A 20,973-nucleotide genomic window follows, 5' to 3' on the forward strand; every position below is an offset into this window, starting at 1 on the left:
CACACACACACACACACACCCCCCCCTGCTCCTCAACGCGCGTCTGTTTCTATTTTTACAGGTTGTGACTGGAGACGGATGCACACTTCTCCACCTCCCTCACTCCCTCACTCCGTCCGCCCCTTCATCTCACCTCTCCATCCCATCTCTGAGACAGAGAGAGAGACAGACAGAGACAGAGAGACAGACAGACAGACAGAGAGGCAGAGGGAAGCCCTGGACCAGGCGTGAGAAGTTATCTGCTGAGGAGAGTGGAGAGGAAGGGTACCGTGTGTTCCAGACACTTATGAGAGGAGGAGGAGAGAGGAGAGGAGTGGGGGAGGGATTGGGCTACAGTAGCTAGAGGGTAGTCCCGCCTCTGTGTGTGTGTGTGTGTGTGTGTGTGTGTGCGCGCAGCTCAGTCATAAAGAGGACTAACAAAGGGAAGCACCTAGCCCTGCGAGGCTCGTCGTATGGAGCGGGGACAGAAGCGGAGCCGGCGCTCACAGCAACACCGACAACCTCGCTCTCTCCCTTCTTCTCCTCCTTCTCCTTCTCCTCCTCCTTCTCTTTCCACCGTCTGAAGAAAGCTTCCCCCCCCCCCCCCCCCCCCCCCCCAAGTCCTCTTCTCCGTGTGGATTAAGTCCTGATCCGGGACCTGCTGCTCTCTGCGTGTCTGCTCGCTGCCGGGTTCCTTGTCCGGGAGATTCCGGGGGCCAGCTGATCTCGGAGCAGCGCATCCCGCATCCCAGCCTCCCGATTCGCTCCTCTGGGTTTCATTCCTCTCCAGTCAGCCAGCCAGCCTCTGCTCCGCTCTGAGCCTCTCCAGTCAGGAAGAGAGAGAGAGAGAGAGGGTGAAAGAGAGAGAGAGAGGGAGTGAGAGGGAGAGAGAGAGAGAGGGAGGGAGAGGGAGAGGAGATCCAGTAACAGCAGTTGGACCGAGCGGAGGAGGAGAGAGCAGACCCAGGGATGGGAGTCGTAATCTGCTGCGTGGTGGTTCTGGCGCTGGTCTGTCACAGCCACAGTCTGGACCCGGGCAGGAGACCCCTGGACAGGCTGAAAAGGTAAGGGGCGAATTGCTGTTGTTGTGGTTGTTGTTGTTGTGGTTGTTTAGAGGGTAGTTGAAGAGGCTCTCAGCAGCTGTAGATTAGCAGAGAGAGTTGCGTCGCCAGATGTGAGGGGAGGTTGTTGATTATGCTCCCAGTGTGCTGATGTTCAGGGATGAGAAGTTTTAATTGCTTGTTTCTCAAGCGGGGGTAGGTTATAACAGACAGACACGTCCTCTTGCTCACCGTGGCGCTTTTAAGAGAATTCGTCGTTTCTTTGGCTTCTTTTATCTCGGGGGGGAAATCTTGAAGCTTTAGCCTCCGTTTTCTTCCGATTGTACCCAGTGTTCAGTCAATGATTTAATTGCAAAAAGGATTTACAAGTTCGCTGCGGATAATAGTCATTTTTATTTTTAATTATCTTTTTTTTAAATTAATTAATTAATTAATTATCTACTGTAGAGGTGCAAAGGAAGGTGTGTTCTGTTGACGGTCACCCAGTCGTAGGTGCGGAAGCGTGTGAACTGTGAGGTAACGCTCGTTAAGCAGCTCGTGTCGGCTCTCCTCAGCTGTTAGTCAACACCTCCGTGAGCCAGGTACACTCATTAAGGTCCAGGCTGCTCTCAGCCTGCCACTCTCTCTTCTCTAATTACCTGACTGACAGACAGACAGACAGACAGACGGGTAGGCGGATGGATGGATGGACGGACGGACGGGCAGACAGGCAGTGCAGAGGAACACAGAGTTCCCAAAGTGAAGCTCATTGTGACGTTGTGAAAAAAAAGTGTTTTTCAGCCAAATGCTCAGTGATTCTACAGCAGTGAAGGAGGAGGAGGAGGAAGAGGAGTCATTGTCTGATTGTTTGCATACTGATTTGCCAGTAGGCTGCAAAATAAATAATAAAGTTTTCTAATCTAACCTAGACCCTAACCATCACTGTGGTTGTTGGTTAGGAGGGAGATGTCTGTTCTATATATGAATGTATTGCTGTTACGGTATTTCTAACCTCTTCTTCCCTGTCTGTGTTGGTTAGTTTCGATGACAGTACACGGTGTATTTGTGTTGTTGTTGTTACTATAATATTTGTTATTCCAGGTTTTATGAGAGTGTGTGGTGTGTTGTTGTTATAATTATTATTGTGTTTATTCTTCCAGGTTTGAGGGGAGTGCATTTGTGTTGTTGTCATTGTAACAGATTTGAGGAGAGAGCATGGTGTGTTATGACTATTATAATCTGGGTTGGATGGATGGTTCCAGGATTGAGGAGAGTGCATGGTGTGTTCTGACTCTTATAATCTGGGTTGGATGGATTGATTGTTCCAGGATTGAGGAGAGATCATGGTCGGACCCCAACGACTGCAGCACCAGGACCAGACAGCCAGTGGTCCTATCCAACGCACACAACTTCTCCCTGGACATACGCATGCCTGGGGTCCTCCCTACCACGGTGAGTGGTGCTGTGTGTGTGTCAGTCAAGACAAGGGAAATCAGTGGGCAGTATTTACATGAGGTCTGTTGTCTCAGAGATGGCATCTGAAGGGAGTTGGCACAGTTGGCACGGTGGTAAATAAAGCTCGCCTGGTGAACGTTGACCAGCTGCAGGACGTGCAGGACGTGCAGGGAGGCTGGTAGGCTGCTGCTTTGTCTGGTTGTTATCAGGGAGGAGCGGTGATGCTTTCCCCTGGACGCCTGTATTATTTCCTCATAGGAATTGTTGGGGCTGGCCTCCTTCTGTGTGTGTGTGTGTGTGTGTGTGTGTGTGTGTGTGTGTGCGCCCATTATTGATCCTACAGTAATGCAGTCATTACAGTTGGCTCACTCCTGCACACTGAGCTAATTGGCTTCTCAGCAAAGCAGCCCCCCCCCCCCCCCTCCCAATCCCCACACCCACCCACCCACCTACCCTGTCCAGTCTTGCTGCATTGGCTAGGAATCCTAGAACTACAGATGAATATTTTCTCTCTTTCTCTCTCGCACTCTCTCTCTCTCTCTCTCAGGAGCAGGAGGGGAACATAACATGACAGAATTGTTGTAATTGAGCTCCAGGCTTTGTGAGCTTTGAATACTTAGACTGTTTCAAGAGAGAGAGAGTGTGTGTGTGTGTGTGTGTGTGTGTGTGTGTGTCTGTCTGTGTGTGTGTGTGTGTGTGTCTATCACATGGTGCGTATGTGAGGAAAGGGGAAAGGGAGGGGGGGGATCTATTATTATTCTCAGTGCAGGTCTGTGAGTCATTGTCCAGTCATTCATCCCTGAGTGTTGGTAGGGTTGGCTGAAGGGAGGAGGTGGGGAGGAGGTGAGGAGGAGGTAGGTAGGCAGGCAGGCAGGGAGGGAGGGAGGTAGGGAGGTAGGGTTGGCTGAAGGTAGGGAGGGGAGGAGGTGGGGAGGAGGTAGGCAGGCAGGGAGGGGAGGAGGTAGGGTTGGCTGAAGGGAGGTAGGGGGAGAGGTAGGGAGGGACGGGAGGAGGTAGGCAGGCAGGGAGGGAGGGTTGGCTGAAGGGAGGGTTGGCTGAAGGGAGGCAGGGAGGGGGTAGGGAGGTAGGGTTGGCTGAAGGGAGGTAGGGAGGTAAGGAAGTAGGCAGGGAGGGAGGGGGGGAGGTAGGTAGGTAAGGAAGTAGGCAGGGAGGTAGGGAGGGGAGGAGGTAGGCAGGGAGGGGAGGAGGTAGGTAGGGAGGGGAGGAGGAGGAGGAGATAGGTAGGGATTAAAGGAGAAGGCGAGGTTTGAGCTGTGCTTTATCTGCCCAGCGCTGGGTGTCTGGGTCAGCCCAGGGACTGATGTTGTATTGATGTGTGAGGACTTGGCCTTTCTGTGGCCCTCCAGATAGCATTGAACCAGGTCACACAGCCTTTCTTTCTTTTCGGGCTTTCCAGAGTACCTGCTCGGCAGCTTCGGAGACAAGAGGGGGCTAAAGGTTGTTTTTTATGAAACGACGGATCGTATACACTCGCCTACTTTGTTGGCCTTATAAAAACCCGAGTTCTCGCCGCCGGAGTCGATGTGGAGATTGTTAAAGTCACAATGTCCATTTGACGGAAACAAGCTGTGCTTTTCCTTTTTTTTACTGCCGTCTGAGTTCCATCATACAGCGCCGACGCCGTAAAAGACGGAATCCCGGATTCACAAGACTCTGCAGGATTTTTTTACGAAGTCGCGAGGTCCGTCAGAGAGACGCAAGCTGTGCGAAGACACGCGTCTGAGTCCCGTCGGACCTCGGGGAGGCCGGCGGAGGTGGAAATCGGGAGGACGGGGCTCATTGGGATGCGGCCTTGCCTGCGTCATGCAGAGCTGCCACCGTAACAGACGGGGCGTTGAGTCTGAGGCCCAGGCTTTGGAGTTAACGCCACCATAGTTCAGCCCTAACAAGAACTCCTCAACATATATTTTTTTTCGCGTTTCCAGAATAATTGCAACGCCCCCTGTGTCGGATCAAGCGGTGCTGTCACAACAGCAGACAGGTGGTCCGTCAGCGGCCCAGACCGGGCCCGGTGTTGATTCTAATCATCTGACCGTGTTCCAGCAGGGATCAGGGGCTTGGATGACTGACAGAACCAAGCTACCGGCCATAACTAAGCAATTACGGCGTTTCCACGGAAACAACTTCCCTGTCATGTTTATTACAAATGTGTCACTTAACGGCTGTACCAGGGGAGCCACCGCAACCACGCCTGACATTCTTTATTTATATTCTCTCTTTTTTTAAATTTATTATTTATTTATGGCATTTAGCAGACGCCTTTATCCAAAGCGACTTACAACAAATACATTTGTTTAAGTAAGTGAATCATCTATCCAACAGTCATCATAAGACAAAGTAATCAATGCTCACACCAGGGGCCATTGGTAGTTGTAATGCCAGAAGTCTTTTTTTTTCTTCTTTTTTTCTCTCTCCCCTCTCCCCCTCCCTCCCTCCCTCCCTCCCTCCCTCTTCTCAACGCCTACGCTTTGTTATTGAAGTAACGAACAAACAGCGTCATGTCACACACAGGCCTCAGCTAGGCTGCTGTGGATGGGATGAACGAGAGAGGAGGAGGAGGAGGAGGAGGAGGAGAAGAGAAAAATAGAAAAACAGAGAAAGCGAGAACAGAGCCTCACAGAGAGCGCGAGGGAAGAGGAGGAGGAGGAGGAGAGAAAAAAGGAAAAGGGAGGAGACATGCTATTTTGAGTGTTTCCTAGATGTGTGATCCCCTGGCTGATAGAAAAGTCTCTCCTCCTCCTCCTCCTCCTCCTCCTCCTCCTCCTCCTCCTCCTCGGAGGAGGAGAGCAGTGAAGATTCCCCGTGTTAGACGGGAGACACAGCTCTCTGTCATGTCTGGGCCTGGCTGCACATCACTCTCCCTCACAGACGGATGGAACCACTCCAGGTGGATAGAGGAGGTGATTTAAGACTCGTGTCCACTCATGTGTTACACACACACACACACACACACACACACACACACAAACTCTCCTGTGCTTTTGGTCTCTCTGCAGTACTCACATCTGCTCCTGAGTGACTCAGAGGATTCACACCATCTCTCAGCTTCTGAGACTCTTACCGGTGGGTGGCTGTGTAATGTCACGTCTGGGAGGTTGAGGTTGTGTTGGCACGGTGAAACCTCACGTCTGTTGTTGCCATGGTGAAACATGAAAGACGCGTATGCGCTCGATGAGAAGCTAACCGACAACACAGCTGCTGCCTTGTTTGACTCTCGATCGTCTTCGGAAAGATTTTCTCAATCACTTCATAACACACAGACGGATGAGAGTCTCACTGTATGCGTACAGAACTCAGACTCATTGAGAGATCATCCCAAAGCCTTGTTTTCCATTCGTGTTAAACGTCGATAAACTTGTTTTTGCGCTGTAACGGTTCAATTGTGTGCATCTCAAACATGTCTTTCTGTCGTTTCAGTCGGATACCTACCTGTGTGTGGCAGTACCAGTACCGACCACCAGGGATGCTTATATCGGTGAGTAACATAGCACCCTTCATCACCCTTCAAACGTTCCAATCACATTCATCAGGAAGATGTACATAGATAAGGAATGAGGAATCTAGCTGCTTGTTCCAGTTTAAAAAATATTCATCGAAGGTCACAAATCTGTAAAACGCACCCCCACCACAAAGGTTCACTCCTTGAAAACTCTCTACTCTTTCAAATCTGACCAGCAGCGATCCTGCTGCCACAACCCCAACTCCAACCGTCATCCTCACACTGCATCATTTCACACAGTGTTTATTTACTTTTCGGCCCCATTTCTCAACCCGCTTGACACGCCAAGACAGGTCAGGAGAGATTTTCCCCCTGGTTGCCATTGGCAACTGTCTTTCCCATGGGCGCCCATGTATGATGTTTGACCAAGTGGGGGGCGGGGGTGTGGGTGTGGGAGAAATCCCATAATAATACACCATGCCTGTCCCCTAATCCTACAGACTAGTGAGTTGTCTATGAGGCTTACAGGGAGGTGTGTGTGTGTGTGTGTGCTAGCAATGAGTGTAGTCTGCATGTTGTTTGTCCAGTTTGGGGGCACAAACAGATTACCACCTTCCTAGCCAACCACATTCCTCTCCTCTCCGCCCTCCCCTCCCTCCCCTCCCCTCCCCTCCCTTCCTCTCCTCTAATGTTGCTGACAAAGACGATGAAGACAGTCTGTCTACAATCCTGTTAAATCGTATTTGACAAAAACACACACACATACACACACACACACACACACACAGGCTAAAGAGAGGCATACGTGAGCCCAGTGCGGTGGTGTTATTGCAGGAGAGGAGGCGTGGTGATGAAGGTTACTGCTGAGGATTAGTGATTACACAGATAACAGCCTTTAGAGGCTCTGGGAGGAATGGTAGTGCTTAGAGGGTCTCGCCCCCCCAGTAGAGGTGTGTTTAACTCTACAGCACAAGTAGATTCTGCCTCACTCAACTGTGTGTGTGTGTGTGTGTGTGTGTGTGTGTGTGTGTGCGCGCACACAGTCTGTCTCTCCATGTTTGTGTGCTCGTCACTGCCGGTATGTGAGCGTGGGCGGTTGTGTCCGTCTGTCTGTATGGAAGCGAGTGTCTGCCAGCGTGTGTGTGTGTGTGTGTGTGTGTGTTTGTGTATGAGTGTGGGTACCCACTTCACCTAAGGCACCAACAGCCTCTTCATGTATTCATCGCAGTTAGAAACCATCTGTCACTATCAGCTGGGTGACATCAGTCCCAGGGCCACCAGCCATTCCAATGACACATATACACACACGCACACATACACACACACACGCCCGCACACACCACCCCAGCTGCTCCTCATCGCAGGCCTTTTGAATATGCATAACATAACAGGCCCTCCCCTCCTCCCTTCTTCCTCTCCTCCAGCAAAATGTCTTCTCTCTCTCTCTCTCAGCGTCTGTCTCTGTGGCGTTGCGTCATCCGTAGCCTGCCTTGTTGATGATGAAACGCCGAGAAACGGTCAGGGTCGCCGGTTCAGCGAGGGCCGAGGAGTCCCGTCAGCGTCTCTCTCTCCGTAACCGTGACTCTACCTAGACGGACGTGCGAGGCGGCCCGTCAGTTGATACTGAAAGCCATCGTTATCGACAGGACGACGTGACCGCAGAACAGATAGAACCTCAATGTAGATATTCAAGTTAGGCTGAAAGCAATGCGTGTGTGCGTGTGTGTGTGTGTGTGGGCGTCAGTCAACAAAGCGCGACGACACAAAAGATTCCACGATCGGTTTGCGAGCGGCGTTGTGAAAGAAGGCCGAGTGATTTGAAATACGCGCTCGTATCCCGGGCAGCAATTAGCAGCAATCATGGGCGTGAGACACTCCGGGGCGAAGTGGAAGGATATAGCAACTCCCAGGCGGAACGGTTCATTTCTGTAAATGACTTAGGAGGGATTATTATGGGTAATGAGGACAGCTGCGTTTGTTCCGTCTCCAGCGCGGATGACGAGACACCGCGGTGTTCAGTCCTCGTTGAGTCACGAGGAGAAGACGTCCTTTCTCGTTGACGATTAGCGCCTAATCGTTTAGCGTTGTTAAGAGGGTACAGCAGCTCGATACAGTCCAGTACATCTTCAGTTTTGACACTGTGTGTATGTGTGTGTGTGTGTGTCTACCGGGGGAGGCTGGTGGAGGTAGAAAATGGAGGACGGGCTCATTGTAATGCATGGAATGCAATGAGGAATGGTATCAAACCCCTGGTGTGTCAGTATTATGGCGTGCCAAACTGGCATAAGGTCTGTGCAAACACCACTTTAATGCCATGCCTGGTCACCCTGTCGGAGATAGAAAATAACAATAGTACATGATTTTGTTGGTGGTACAGTCAAATCCTTTTAAAAGTTATCAGAAAGTTATCACACTGATCCAAAATAACAAGCTCTGGATTGGAAAGAGAGGAATGGATTGGAAAGAGAGGAATGATGTGTCTCTCTCTCTCTCTCACACACACACACACACCCCTTCTGTTTAGTTTTGATTAATGCCAAGGCGTTTGTTGGCTAATTATGCAGTGTCGTCTGACACACACAACTACTCTAACTCACTACAGACACACACCTCCTCTAACTCACTACAGACACACACCTCCTGTAACTCACTACAGACACACACCTCCTGTAACTCACTACAGACACACACACACCTCCTCTAACTCACTACAGACACACACACCTCCTCTAACTCACTACAGACACACACCTCCTCTAACTCACTACAGACACACACCTCCTCTAACTCACTACAGACACACACCTCCTCTAACTCACTACAGACACACACACACCTCCTCTAACTCACTACAGACACACACACACCTCCTCTAACTCACTACAGACACACACCTCCTGTAACTCACTACAGACACACACCTCCTCTAACTCACTACAGACACACACACACCTCCTCTAACTCACTACAGACACACACACCTCCTCTAACTCACTACAGACACACACCTCCTCTAACTCACTACAGACACACACCTCCTCTAACTCACTACAGACACACACCTCCTCTAACTCACTACAGACACACACACACCTCCTCTAACTCACTACACACACACACCTCCTGTAACTCACTACAGACACACACACCTCCTCTAACTCACTACACACACACACCTCCTCTAACTCACTACAGACACACACACACCTCCTCTAACTCACTACACACACACCTCCTCTAACTCACTACAGACACACACCTCTAACTCACAGGACAGGAGATGAGAGAGTCAGACCAGCAGGAGCCAAGATTAGATTTGTTCATCCAGAGAATAGCACTATACCTGTCAGACCCAATGATACAGCTAGAAGCAAACTCAGGAAGCCCTGATTTAAAGGAGCATGAGGGAAATACGTTGGAAGTATGCCACCTGCGGCCACAGAGGCCAAATTCAGTTTGAAGTTCCAAACAGCAACATCCTCCCTAATAATAATAATATAACCCTTCAAAATGGACTTTTTACTGACACTTTTGCTGACATTTTCTGTTGTGCTTCTTCATGCACGCGCGATTCGAAGAGGCAGCCAGGAGTCCACTCCAATGGAACGCCCCGGGCTAATTGTAAACAAGAGAGTGTCACACGCAGCCCTCCATTTTCGAAAAGCGTGGGTAAATAAAATATTTAGTTTCAAGGCTTCTCATTCCCTGTTCGCATCCGATTTTTTTTTATATATATTTTTTTAAACACGGTCAACAGAGGTCCATTTAGAACCATTCGAAAGCTTGACTGTTACATATCGCATGCTTCTGAGTTTTTAAAAACCGCACCGTGTTCAGAACTTGGAATTGTTCAAGTGAATAGCAGATATCCAATCCTCTAGTGAATGAGTGGATCCTGTCCTGGCAGATAAAGACTGCTACCGTGCAGAGAGACCAGCTGTAGGTGCCAGACACATGAGGGGAGGTGTTGGCAGATGCGCCGGTCTATCTGTGGAAACAGACGTGTTGCAGCTCTTCCCCTCCCTGAGCACACAGCTCAGATAAGAACCTCCCTCCACCAACACTCTCAGCAGCTATATCCAGACCAACCCATTCATTATTCAAACCTCGGATAAGACAGGCGTGTGTGTGTGTGCGTGCGTCAGTGTGTGTCTATGCGTGCGTGTGTGTGTGCGCGTCAGTGTGTCTATGCGTGTGTGTGCGTGCGTCAGTGTGTGTCTATGCGTGCGTGTGTGTGTGTGCGTCAGTGTGTCTATGCGTGTGTGTACGCGTCAGTGTGTGTCTATGCGTGTGCCAGTGTGTGCGTGCGTATGCCAGTGTGTGTGCGTGCGCACCTGCTAGAAGGTGGAGCTGTCCCGAGAGCGCCCATCAGTTTGATGTGGAGAGTGTATTGGAGTGTTGAGTGTGTGTGTGTAGCATTGCCAAGTGTGCAGAACCCCACCTCTAATGAAAAAGAGGAGGCGGAGGAGTGTCACTTTAAGGTTTCAATCCCCACCCTGCTCCAAGTCTAAACACTCTTCACACCACACTCACAATTACTAAGAGACACACACACACACACACACACACACACACAGCCTCTTTTAATGATTTTCTGCACTGTATGAGCTTGTTTCAGAGGTATTTTAGTGGTTTTGAGGCATTGAGGGATGTGTGTGTGTGTGTGGGGCGTAAATTGTTCTGAAACAGACGAAGGAATTCTCCCTCTAAGCTCTGCCAGAGTAACAAGATGAAAGACTTTGCCCCGTAGTTACACTGCAACTATTATATTGTAGCTCTTAGGATCTTAGAACATATGATAGTGTTGTTATGTTGTTTATTAGTAATATTCTACACTAATCATTGTTGTTTTCTCCTCCTCAGTGGACTTCGTCCCCCACGCCAGCATGGACACGGCCCATCACATGCTCCTGTACGGCTGCAGGACTCCTGTCTCCACCAGTGACTACTGGTCAGTCACATGACGCGTGTTTTGCAATGTTAATGCAATTAAGAATTTACTGAATGACACCAATGCAATGTTAATGCAATTAAGAATTTACTGAATGACACCAATTTGCCCAAGAAGGGGGAGCTGTCATAAACAAGTAAAATTCCGAATTGACGCTGATTGGCCGGTAGTCACCAATTCACACAAGGAGGGGCTCTTACACACACACACACACAGTAGAGCACCTACCTGCTCTAACTGATGAAAGCCTCCATCTGTTGAACACACACCTCACACAGCACTCTGAGCAGTGGAAGGCTGTGTAGCACCGTGAGCAAAAAAGTATTTCCTGAAGCACTTTACTACAACAACAACAACAACAACAACCATAACAATACCAAGCCCTCAAGTGGTTTTCTCCTGAGCTCTCCATGAACAGCAGCCAAAGGAGAAAAGACCCGTGTTGGATATTATATAGTAATAACCACTGGCCCTCAGTCAACACAGTCAGCTGGACCACTTAACAGTCATCACTCTGCTCTGCTTTATATTACTGAGGCAGCAAATGCCTGGGATGACTACGCTCTCCCCTGGGCACGGAGAGAGAGAGAGGGAGGGAGGGGGGGGAGGGGAGGAAGACGGAGAGAGGGAGGCCTCCCACCCGCCTGCTTCAGACACTCACTAATAAACTTGCCTGTTACCATAGCAACTGCTGCCGCCTCGACGAGAGAGAGAGAGAGAGAGCGAGAGCGAGAACACTGTCGGTTGGGAGGTGTGTGTGTATCTCCTCTCCCCTCAGGCTATGTTTTGATGAGGCAAAGACAACATTAGCTGAGGAGGAGAACATGGAGCAGCCTTCTCCAGACTACCTCTACAGGATCCTCCTGGCTGGAGGCTGCTGCCACCACCACCACTAACACTAGGAAACTCGTACTTTCTGCTGAGGAAAGACTGGAATTTAATGTTTGACAGACTGTGTCTGTGTGGACTAGGATCAATAATTCCTCAAGAGCGCCACAAACACATTGTCCGTGCCTCAGACCCTCTCTCCTTTCTCCTTTTAAGTGTACGAGCTGTTAATCCATCCGTTCGGTTAGTCTGTTTTTCATCAACTTTCATCTCATCCTGACTGTCCTGCGGGCGATGGATTTCTACCCCCTCCCCCCCTGAAACCCCGGGGTTGGGAAGTGTGAAAAAGAGGCAGAGGGACTCTGTGAAGCTGTGTGTGTGTGTGTGGGGCTGCGAAGGTGTGTGTGTGTGTGACTGTGAAGCTGTGTGTCTGTGTGTGTGTGTGGGGCTGCGAAGCCGCTTCTGAAATCAAAGGGGCTCTGGAGGATCAGCAGGGGGCATGAAAATAGGCCACACCATGTGACTACCAATCACAGAGCCAGCTAGCTAGATTCCACATCCTCACGAAGCTAAAACACACACACACACGAACACTCTAAGCTAAAAGCACCCTCCGAAATATGAAACCCCATTCTTATCATCCGCACTCTGCTGCCCTCCCTAGTGCAGCAAATGGCGTCCGTGAGACAACATCAGTAACAACCTCTCTCTTCCCCTCGCTCCTTTAAACGGCCACGGAAGTTAACGATTATTGTGTCAGAAACGGCCACGGAATGCTTTTCCCGGTGTTTGTAGAACCCGCGGAGTAGGAAGGCATGAAATGGAATCTGCTAGCGAGCGTCAGAACGACTCTTAACAGGAAGTATCTGCGACCGCGGCGGGTGGCCGTGTGTGTGTGTGTGTGTGTGTGTGTGTGTGTGTGTGTGTGTGTACGTGCTGCTCCTCTCTGAGTACGGCCAGTCACAGTGTGTTCGTTGGGAAGAAGTGGATGCAATATCTACCCAGACAAGTTATTAGGAGAACCCCTCATAAGAGTCTTCTGGCCTCTCAACTTAACATCAGCTGTAGACAGCTCATCTCGGGAGGTGGCGTGGGAAGCGTGGGCGTACAACCGATAAAGGAATCGCTTCACACCGTACTCCGTGTTGGCTGGATTCACATTAGACAGCAGACCGAGTTTAAACATGTTGTGTACCTAAAGGAATAGTCTTTTTTCTAGGGCAAAACGGCAAATCCATTTTTAGCGATTTAGACCTTCCGTTGGCCTTTAAAGTTGAAGGTATTACGGTCCTCCTGTCCTTGATGTTTCGCGCCCTGCTGAAGCTCTTGAACGACCTGTTGGAGGTCTCCCTCCCTGTGTGGGTTAACAATGGTGTTGCCTCCCACAGAGGATGGAGCGATGAACCTTGAAACCAAGTGCCAAGGGGAGAGGTGTATTGATGGAGTGTTTTATTGTCTCATGGAGTGTGGGAGTGTGGAGAGTGTGTGTGTGTGTGAGAGAGGGATTGTATTGTATGTGAGGGGGATTGTATTGTGTGTGTGTGTGTGTGTGTGTGTGTACCAAGGCTGTTGTATTGACTATGGTATTGTGTTCTCAGGGACTGTGTGTGTGTGTGTGTGTGTGAACCAGGTGTGTTGTATTGACAATTGTGGTGGATGTCTAGGATTTACCACTCTCTACTTCAGCTCTTCGGAGGTGAGATTCAAGAAACAAAGTCCCGAGTAGCCACAATATCTGAGTCCGGTATTTATTGCTTGCAAACAAGAGACAAGAGTGTAACAGCAGCCCGGTGTAAATCCGGGGGTTTGTTCAGCACAAGTCTAAAGAGGCGATTATCAGGGTTGTCTTTTATACAGATTGAACATAATCGTAGGCGCCGCCAAGGCCATCACCGACAAGCTTGTGTTTACGTGAGAGGGGGCAGGAGAGAATGAACAATGGGGAGACTTTCTTACTGATCAATCGGCGCTTTCTTACTGATCAATCGGCATTCAACATTTCACACTTATCCACCTTCCTGTCGGGAAGATGGATCTGTTCCTTTGTTCTCGCTCTCCCCCCACTACTCCCTCTGAAACCACCGCTATCCATATTGTAAGCATCCGCCGTTTCTCAAAACAATGGCGATAGAACTTTAGAGCTGTGGCAAGAGAAAATGTAATCACACAAGTTGTATCAGTCATACGAAAGTGCATATCCTTCAAACAGTTCTATCAATGTGTGTGTGTGTGTGTGTGTGTGTGTGTGAACCAGGTGTGTTGTATTGACTATGGTGTTGTGTTCTGTGGGAGTGTGTGCGTGTGTGTGTGAACCAGGTGTGTTGTATTGACTATGGTGTTGTGTTCTCAGGGACTGTGGGAGTGTGTGTGTGTGTGTGTGTGTGAACCAGGTGTGTTGTATTGACTGACTATGGTGTTGTGTTCTCAGGGACTGTGGGAGTTCACAGGGGACCTGTGAGGACGAGGCATCCATCATGTACGCTTGGGCCCTCAACGCTCCGCCCACCAAATTACCCAGAGGTACCCTTTCTCTCTCTCATCCCTCCCTTTTCACCTCCATCTCTCTCCCTCTCTTCTTTAGCGTCATTCTCTCTCTCTCCGCTTCTCCCTCTTGCTCTGTCTTTCTCACTATATCCATCTCTCTTCTCCGTTATCTTCTCTCCTCCTCTCTGTTGTCTTCTTCTCTCCTCCTAATTTCTTTCTTTCTCTCTCTCCCCATCCTCTCTCTCTCCTTCCACCCTTCCCTCCTCCTCTCCCCCCCTTCCTCCCAGGCTCTCTCTCTCTCTCTCTCTCCCCCTCTCTCTCTCTCTCCCTTTCTCACTCTCACTCTCCCTCTCCCTCTCTCTCTCTCTCTCTCTCCCCCTCCCTCTCTCTCTCTCCCCCTCCCTCCCTCCCCAGAGAGTCAGATCCATGGAAGTTAATCCCCAGGCTTTAGTCTAAAGTATGGTAATTGGACATCACTTCCTGTATCAATACATCTCAGTAAGCATCCCAGACTTTAATTGGCTCTACTCCTCATATCTCCCTGCCCCTCTCCTCATCCCTCCCTCTCTCCTCATCCCTGCCCCTCTTCTCACCACCTCCTCTCTTCTTCCTCCCACAGATGTGGGATTTAAAGTGGGAGGAGATTCCAGGATCACTTACTTTGTGCTGCAGATCCACTACGGGGACGTGAGTGCTTTCAGAGGTGAGTGGTCCTGAAGTACTGGGCTGTACAGTGGGTCACCACCATGGTTCTAGAAGTACTGGGCTGTACAGTGGGTCACCACCATGGTTCTAGAGGTACTGGGCTGTACAGTGGGTCACCACCATGGTTCTAGAAGTACTGGGCTGTATAGTGGGTCACCACCATGGTTCTAGAGGTACTGGGCTGTACAGTGGGTCACCACCGTGGTTCTAGAAGTACTGGGCTGTACAGTGGGTCACCACCATGGTTCTAGAGGTACTGGGCTGTACAGTGGGTCACCACCGTGGTTCTAGAAGTACTGGGCTGTACAGTGGGTCACCACCATGGTTCTAGAGGTACTGGGCTGTACAGTGGGTCACCACCGTGGTTCTAGAGGTACTGGGCTGGACAGTGGGTCACCACCATGGTTCTAGAGGTACTGGGCTGGACAGTGGGTCACCACCATGGTTCTAGAGGTACTGGGCTGTACAGTGGGTCACCACCATGGATGTGTGTGACGATGATGATTGAGTGAGGTGATGGATGATGTGGAGAGGTGGATGATGACATCTGATTCAGCCAATCAAATTAGGGCTGGTCTGGAACAATAGCCTGCTCCCCGCTGCATCTCTCCAGGCCCAGGGCTGACACCCACCGCCTTCACACACACCAGGAGCGGATATTCTAAGCAATACCGACGGCTAATATTTCATATGCTGTGTTTTACAGTATTACAGTACACCAGTAATTATTGTACGGTACATTACTCCCATAATGAGAACATCATTCATTATCAGCTTTATGGTTTGCATATTTGTTTTCAACTCCCACCATGAGATTATTTAATTAGGGCCTAGTGTTGCTATTGTGTTCTCCCCCCACAGCAGTCAGCCGACTGCCAATACACTCTACAACACAGCTTTGTTTAACGTAGGACTTTCACTGGGAGAGACTGGCTCTGGGAGGGGGAGAGGGAGGGGGGGAGGGGGGGGGAAGACTGTGAGAGAGGGGGGGGGAGAGACTGAGAGAGAAAGTGTGTCAGAGCTCTTTTGTCCGGTTTGTCGAGTCTATTGATTATGCATTGAGGGGGTGTATTGTAATGAGGTTGCACACTGGAGCGGATGTCTGTGTCTCTGGTCCCCCAGCGAAGGAAGGAAGGCGGGCGGGGGGGGGGTAGGAGGCCAGCAGACACACAATAGTCGACGTTTACAGAGCTGGCCTTTCTAAAGCCGGTGTGCTGTGGAGCCCTTCAACCCCCCCCCCCCCCCCCCGCCCCCCGCCACCCCCTTCTCTCCCCAGCACGAACAAACAAACAATGTGTCTGTCAGGTGGACACCGGGCAGTCAATGTCGTCTGGAAACAAACAGGCGTTAGCAACAGCAGCTGCTTGCGACCGTACCTGGTTGCTTGATTAGGTTGTTACGCTCCAGCCCGTGTGTGTGTGGTGAGGAGCCATAATGGACAACCGCAAAAAGAAGTTTCCTTCCTTTCTCCAGAGCTGTGACCGCCGACGGCACTTGTTCTTATCGTGGGTTTTCCTTACGACGGCCGACCACCGTATCGTCGATTCGCTTACTTTTAGACAAGACGTAGTTTATTGTGAGTCGCTTCGGAGAAAAGCGTCTGCGAAAATGACTTAATTGTCGATCGTGGCTTCGGTTAGCCGGTCACCCGTCGTGTATTCGGGGCGAGTCGGTTTCGTATCCAGAACTCCGGCCCGCGTTGTGTTTTTGTGTGGCTCCCAGGCTGACGAGCTGTTGCTAATGTACGGTAGCACCTAATGAGTCTGAGTAAACTAATAGGCCTAAATGAATACACTCACGCTGAGGTCTTAACGACCCACCGACACACAGCAGTCACACAGCAAGCACGGAGACAGTAATGCTCCAGGATGGAGGGCTCTCTAGCCTCCCTCTCCAGGCCCGGGGCCATCAGCATGCAACAGGCCTCTCTGTGTGATTGCAACAGGCAGCTCTGGAGACACCCTGCTATTGACGCGTACCCGCAGAGTCCTGTGTCAACGGCTGCTGCTAGCCGCGGCGGCGCGCTAACTTCAGTAGCCTGCTATTTACCCACCGATGCCCGGTGTATTCTAGGCTAGCCTGTCGGGGGGGACACACACAGACACAGCAGTATACTCATTGTTATGCTGTTGTATGCTTTCTGTTGTGGTGTTTATGTGCATGAGGTGAAGTTCAAAATATGGTATTATTCCTATGGAGATGTTTATGGAACTGTCGACGTGAGGTGCTTATGAAAGCTCAGAAGACTAAGCCTACGGATTCTGTGAGATGAAACCCTCTGCAACTATAGTAATCTGAAACAGCACAAATAAGGCATTTGTTTAAGTAATTGATTTTAGTCTGGCTCGCTGAAAATCCTCAATTAAAGGAGCGTTCTACCCAGTGAGCACAGAGGCAGCGCTGTAATTGAATGATACATTACCATAGTCATTATGGTACTATAGTCAGCCAGCATGTAGTACACCTGCAGGTGGAAATACAGGGCTCCATATCAGATGAATCTGCTGTATGTTTGATTAGTTAATTGAAACAAAGTTGTCAGATATTTACCAAACTGTCTTTCTCCACAGACCACCATCGAGACTGCTCAGGACTTTCCTTAAGAATGACTTCCAAACCGTAAGTATCATACTGCTGTCAATGTTTGACTTTCTACACTGAGGGTCATATGGGATGTTATAGAGGGTCATATGGGATGTTATAGAGGGTCCTATGGGATGTTATAGAGGGTCCTATGGGGTGTTATAGAGGGTCCTATAGGATGTTATAGAGGGTCCTATGGGATGTTATAGAGGGTCCTATGGGATGTTATAGAGGGTCCTATGGGATGTTATAGAGGGTCCTATGGGATGTTATAGAGGGTCCTATGGGAGTGATGTTATGAGGCAGCTGAGTGATGGTCCTAGTTGGCCTAGCAGTGCAGGGTCATCTCTATCATCTCCCACCACTGGCCGTCCTCCCGTGCTGCTTCAGGTCTCTTCTACAGCAGTCTGGCTCCCTGTGGCATCAAAGGGGAGACCGGTCCACACAGAGGTAGAGGTGTATTATACAAAATCCCCTGGAATAGGGCTGTGCAGCTGGCTTATCTGTGTTATACACACTAGACGCTGCCTTAGAGAGGAGGATGAGGTGCAACCTGTTCGATGTTGTCATGACCCAAGTAATGACTCTTTAATACAAGGTCTGTTGAAATAGCCTTGTATTGCATTGTATTAAGTGGTGTGTGTGTGTGTGTGTGTGTGTGTGTGTGTGTGTGTGTGTGTGTGTGTGTGTGTGTGCTCTCCTCAGACAGCCCTTCATTGCTGGCATGTATCTGATGATGTCTGTGGACACTGTCATCGCCCCAGGAAACAAAGGTGTGTGTATGTATGTGTGGTACTCAGTGTGATTTGAGAAATAATGGCAGAAATGAATATAGAGAGAACTTACAGGTATGAGTCATTCAGGCAGGCTAGGCTTTTATTAAAAAAAAAAATTTTTTACATGACTCGAAACAGGCCTATTTTCAGAATCTTTGTTCTGTATAAGTATTTTGAACTTAGGTGGGTGAATCATATTCATGGGCACAATCCTGCAGCTTCTATTTCCAGCATGTGAGCTGTCTCTGTCTCGCTGAGGCAGCCCTCGCTGTCCCGTTTGTTTGAAGCTCGCATGCAAAGGAACGCTGTGGCAGAGGACACAACCAGTCGCCGAGGGCAACGTTGCAACAATACTATAGAATAGATCTTTATTATCCACTATGCAGCTTACCCATCCACACACACACACACACACACACACACAACAATACTATAGAATAGATCTTTATTATCCACTATGCAGCTTACCCATCCACACACACACACACACACACACACACACACACACACACACACACACACACAACAATACTATAGAATAGATCTTTATTATCCACTATGCAGCTTACCCCCCCACACACACACACACACACACACACAACAATACTATAGAATAGATCTTTATTATCCACTATGCAGCTTACCCGTCCACACACACACACACACACACACACACACACACACACACACACACAACAGTACTATAGAATAGATCTTTATTATCCACTATGCAGCTTACCCCCACACACACACACACACACACACACACAACAATACTATAGAATAGATCTTTATTATCCACTATGCAGCTTACCCGTCCACACACACACACACACACACACACACAACAGTACTATAGAATAGATCTTTATTATCCACTATGCAGCTTACCCGTCCATACACACACACACACACACAAAGGGGCTGGGAACAACTCAGAGACACTCATCAGCAACTAGGGGCAACTTCCAATGCCCTGCCGTCCACTCCTTTCCTTACCTCATGACTGTGTAGACATCCAGCCCTCCACTCCACAGCCCCACTCCCATCCCATCCCTGCCACGGACCTCCTTCTCTGGGCACATTTCTTGTGTCATCACTAGCAGTGGGAGATCGGGAACAATCTCAATTGATCACTGCAGAGAAGCCAGCCTTTTCCCTCCGCAGGTCATTTGCACAAATGTGTTTGTTTTGTCCCCAGAGGAGGTGCTTACTGTGTGGATGGGTCTGGAAAGGCTTCTTCCTTTTTCTATAGCTAATTTTTGTTTTATAGCAATTTCAGAGCAGCAGCAGCAGCGGCATGTGCAGTCTAGTCTGCCTACCACTTTTATGTCCTCTCCCCGTCCCTGTTTTTTGTTTTGTTTTCATTGAAAAGCTTTCTAATAGCTGCACTTGAAGTATTAATGGTAACATTGTTGAATAGAGCACTTAAAGGTAATCGTCTGGTGGTAATAATGATCTGGTGATGATAATGATGGTGTTTTTATTCTGTTCCATCGACAGTTACTGACGCAGACATCGCCTGCACTTATGAGTCATTTCCCATGTACCCATTTGCCTTCAGGACTCATACACACCACCTTGGTATGTACAAGTAGTACACAGCAGATATTCTCTCCATTTTACTCTAACATGTCACTTTATTTTGTTCTGAAGTAAATTGACAAACACGTTGCCCCTTCACAGGTAAAGTTGTCAGTGGTTACAGGATTCGAGATGGGAAGTGGACTCTGATTGGTCGACAGTCTCCTCAGTTACCACAGGTAAGTTACTAACAAACATGGGGGGGGGGGTTAGGGGGAGGCTGGTGGAGGTTGAAAAGAGTACGGGCTGCATGGAATGTCCCGTCCTCCGATTTCAACCTCCACCGGCCTCCCCCTGGGCCCCACATAGCCACAGCCAACACCCAACAACCATCACAGCCACTAAAAAAAAACATGGCTGCTCTGTCATTATATGAGAGACATTATAGTGTCAACTGTGACAAAATAACTCTTAAGTGGGAGAATGTCAATGCTATTTTTCATTGAACTGCAGAGCCAGCCTTCTTATGGCCGTTCTTGATAAACAGCCTGTCCCCCCTCTACTTGAGGCCTCAGCAGTTGCGTCATACACTCCCACGCCGTGTGTGCGCGTGCGCGCGTGTGTATGCGTGCCAACTGCATAGAGGTTGTGATTAGATTATCCATGGGATGTGTCTGGAGACAGCAAGAGCCCAGCATCCTGCCTGCCTGCCTGCTGCTCCCAGATGAGTGAAGCGTAGCCGGCTAGCATTGTCAGGATGCTGTAGGGCATGTAGATTCTGTAGCCACTGGTGCTGATGCTGGTAATGGATGGCTGGCTCCATCTGCTCCCCAGCCTGTTCCTAGGTCCTCTGCGGACGTTCATCTACAGGTTGGACCGGTGCTCACTGCAGCTTTTAGAGGAGATCAGAGGCCCCCCAATTCAATATAAACCTGGCGGGCAGATTTTGGGGATAAGAATGCTAGAATGCACATTGGAATTCATGGTTATCTTGATTTCCCAGTTTTTAAAAGATTAGGACCTGTGAGGAGGTTGCTGCAGTCAGGATGCTCACTGGCAGATTTTATCCAAGATTAGAGCCCCCCCACCCCCCCCCCCCACCCCCTATTCAATCCCACCTCCAAACCCAGAGGCTGATCTAATCTGGCACAGGAACATTTGTTGTTGTTTTTCTAAGTCAAAAACCTT

At 49.5% G+C, this 20,973-nt stretch overlaps 1 protein-coding gene across 2 annotated transcripts in view; it reads left to right on the forward strand.

The window, feature by feature from the left end:
• Window positions 1-20,973, forward strand: part of pam (peptidylglycine alpha-amidating monooxygenase) — a 62,551-nt gene that overhangs the window by 9,533 nt on the left and 32,045 nt on the right. For both annotated transcript variants that reach the window (XM_083669880.1, XM_083669879.1), the window contains exons 2-11: window positions 62-1,043; window positions 2,348-2,471; window positions 5,913-5,970; window positions 10,798-10,885; window positions 14,142-14,233; window positions 14,817-14,900; window positions 17,473-17,521; window positions 18,191-18,258; window positions 19,765-19,845; window positions 19,948-20,024. In XM_083669880.1, coding sequence (XP_083526006.1) covers window positions 949-1,043; window positions 2,348-2,471; window positions 5,913-5,970; window positions 10,798-10,885; window positions 14,142-14,233; window positions 14,817-14,900; window positions 17,473-17,521; window positions 18,191-18,258; window positions 19,765-19,845; window positions 19,948-20,024 — 816 coding nt within the window. In that variant the 5' untranslated portion in view covers window positions 62-948. The remainder of the gene's footprint in view (window positions 1-61; window positions 1,044-2,347; window positions 2,472-5,912; window positions 5,971-10,797; window positions 10,886-14,141; window positions 14,234-14,816; window positions 14,901-17,472; window positions 17,522-18,190; window positions 18,259-19,764; window positions 19,846-19,947; window positions 20,025-20,973) is intronic.

The sequence above is a fragment of the Argentina silus genome (genome assembly GCF_951799395.1).
Source record: "Argentina silus genome assembly, chromosome: 5".
NCBI lineage: Eukaryota > Metazoa > Chordata > Actinopteri > Argentiniformes > Argentinidae > Argentina > Argentina silus.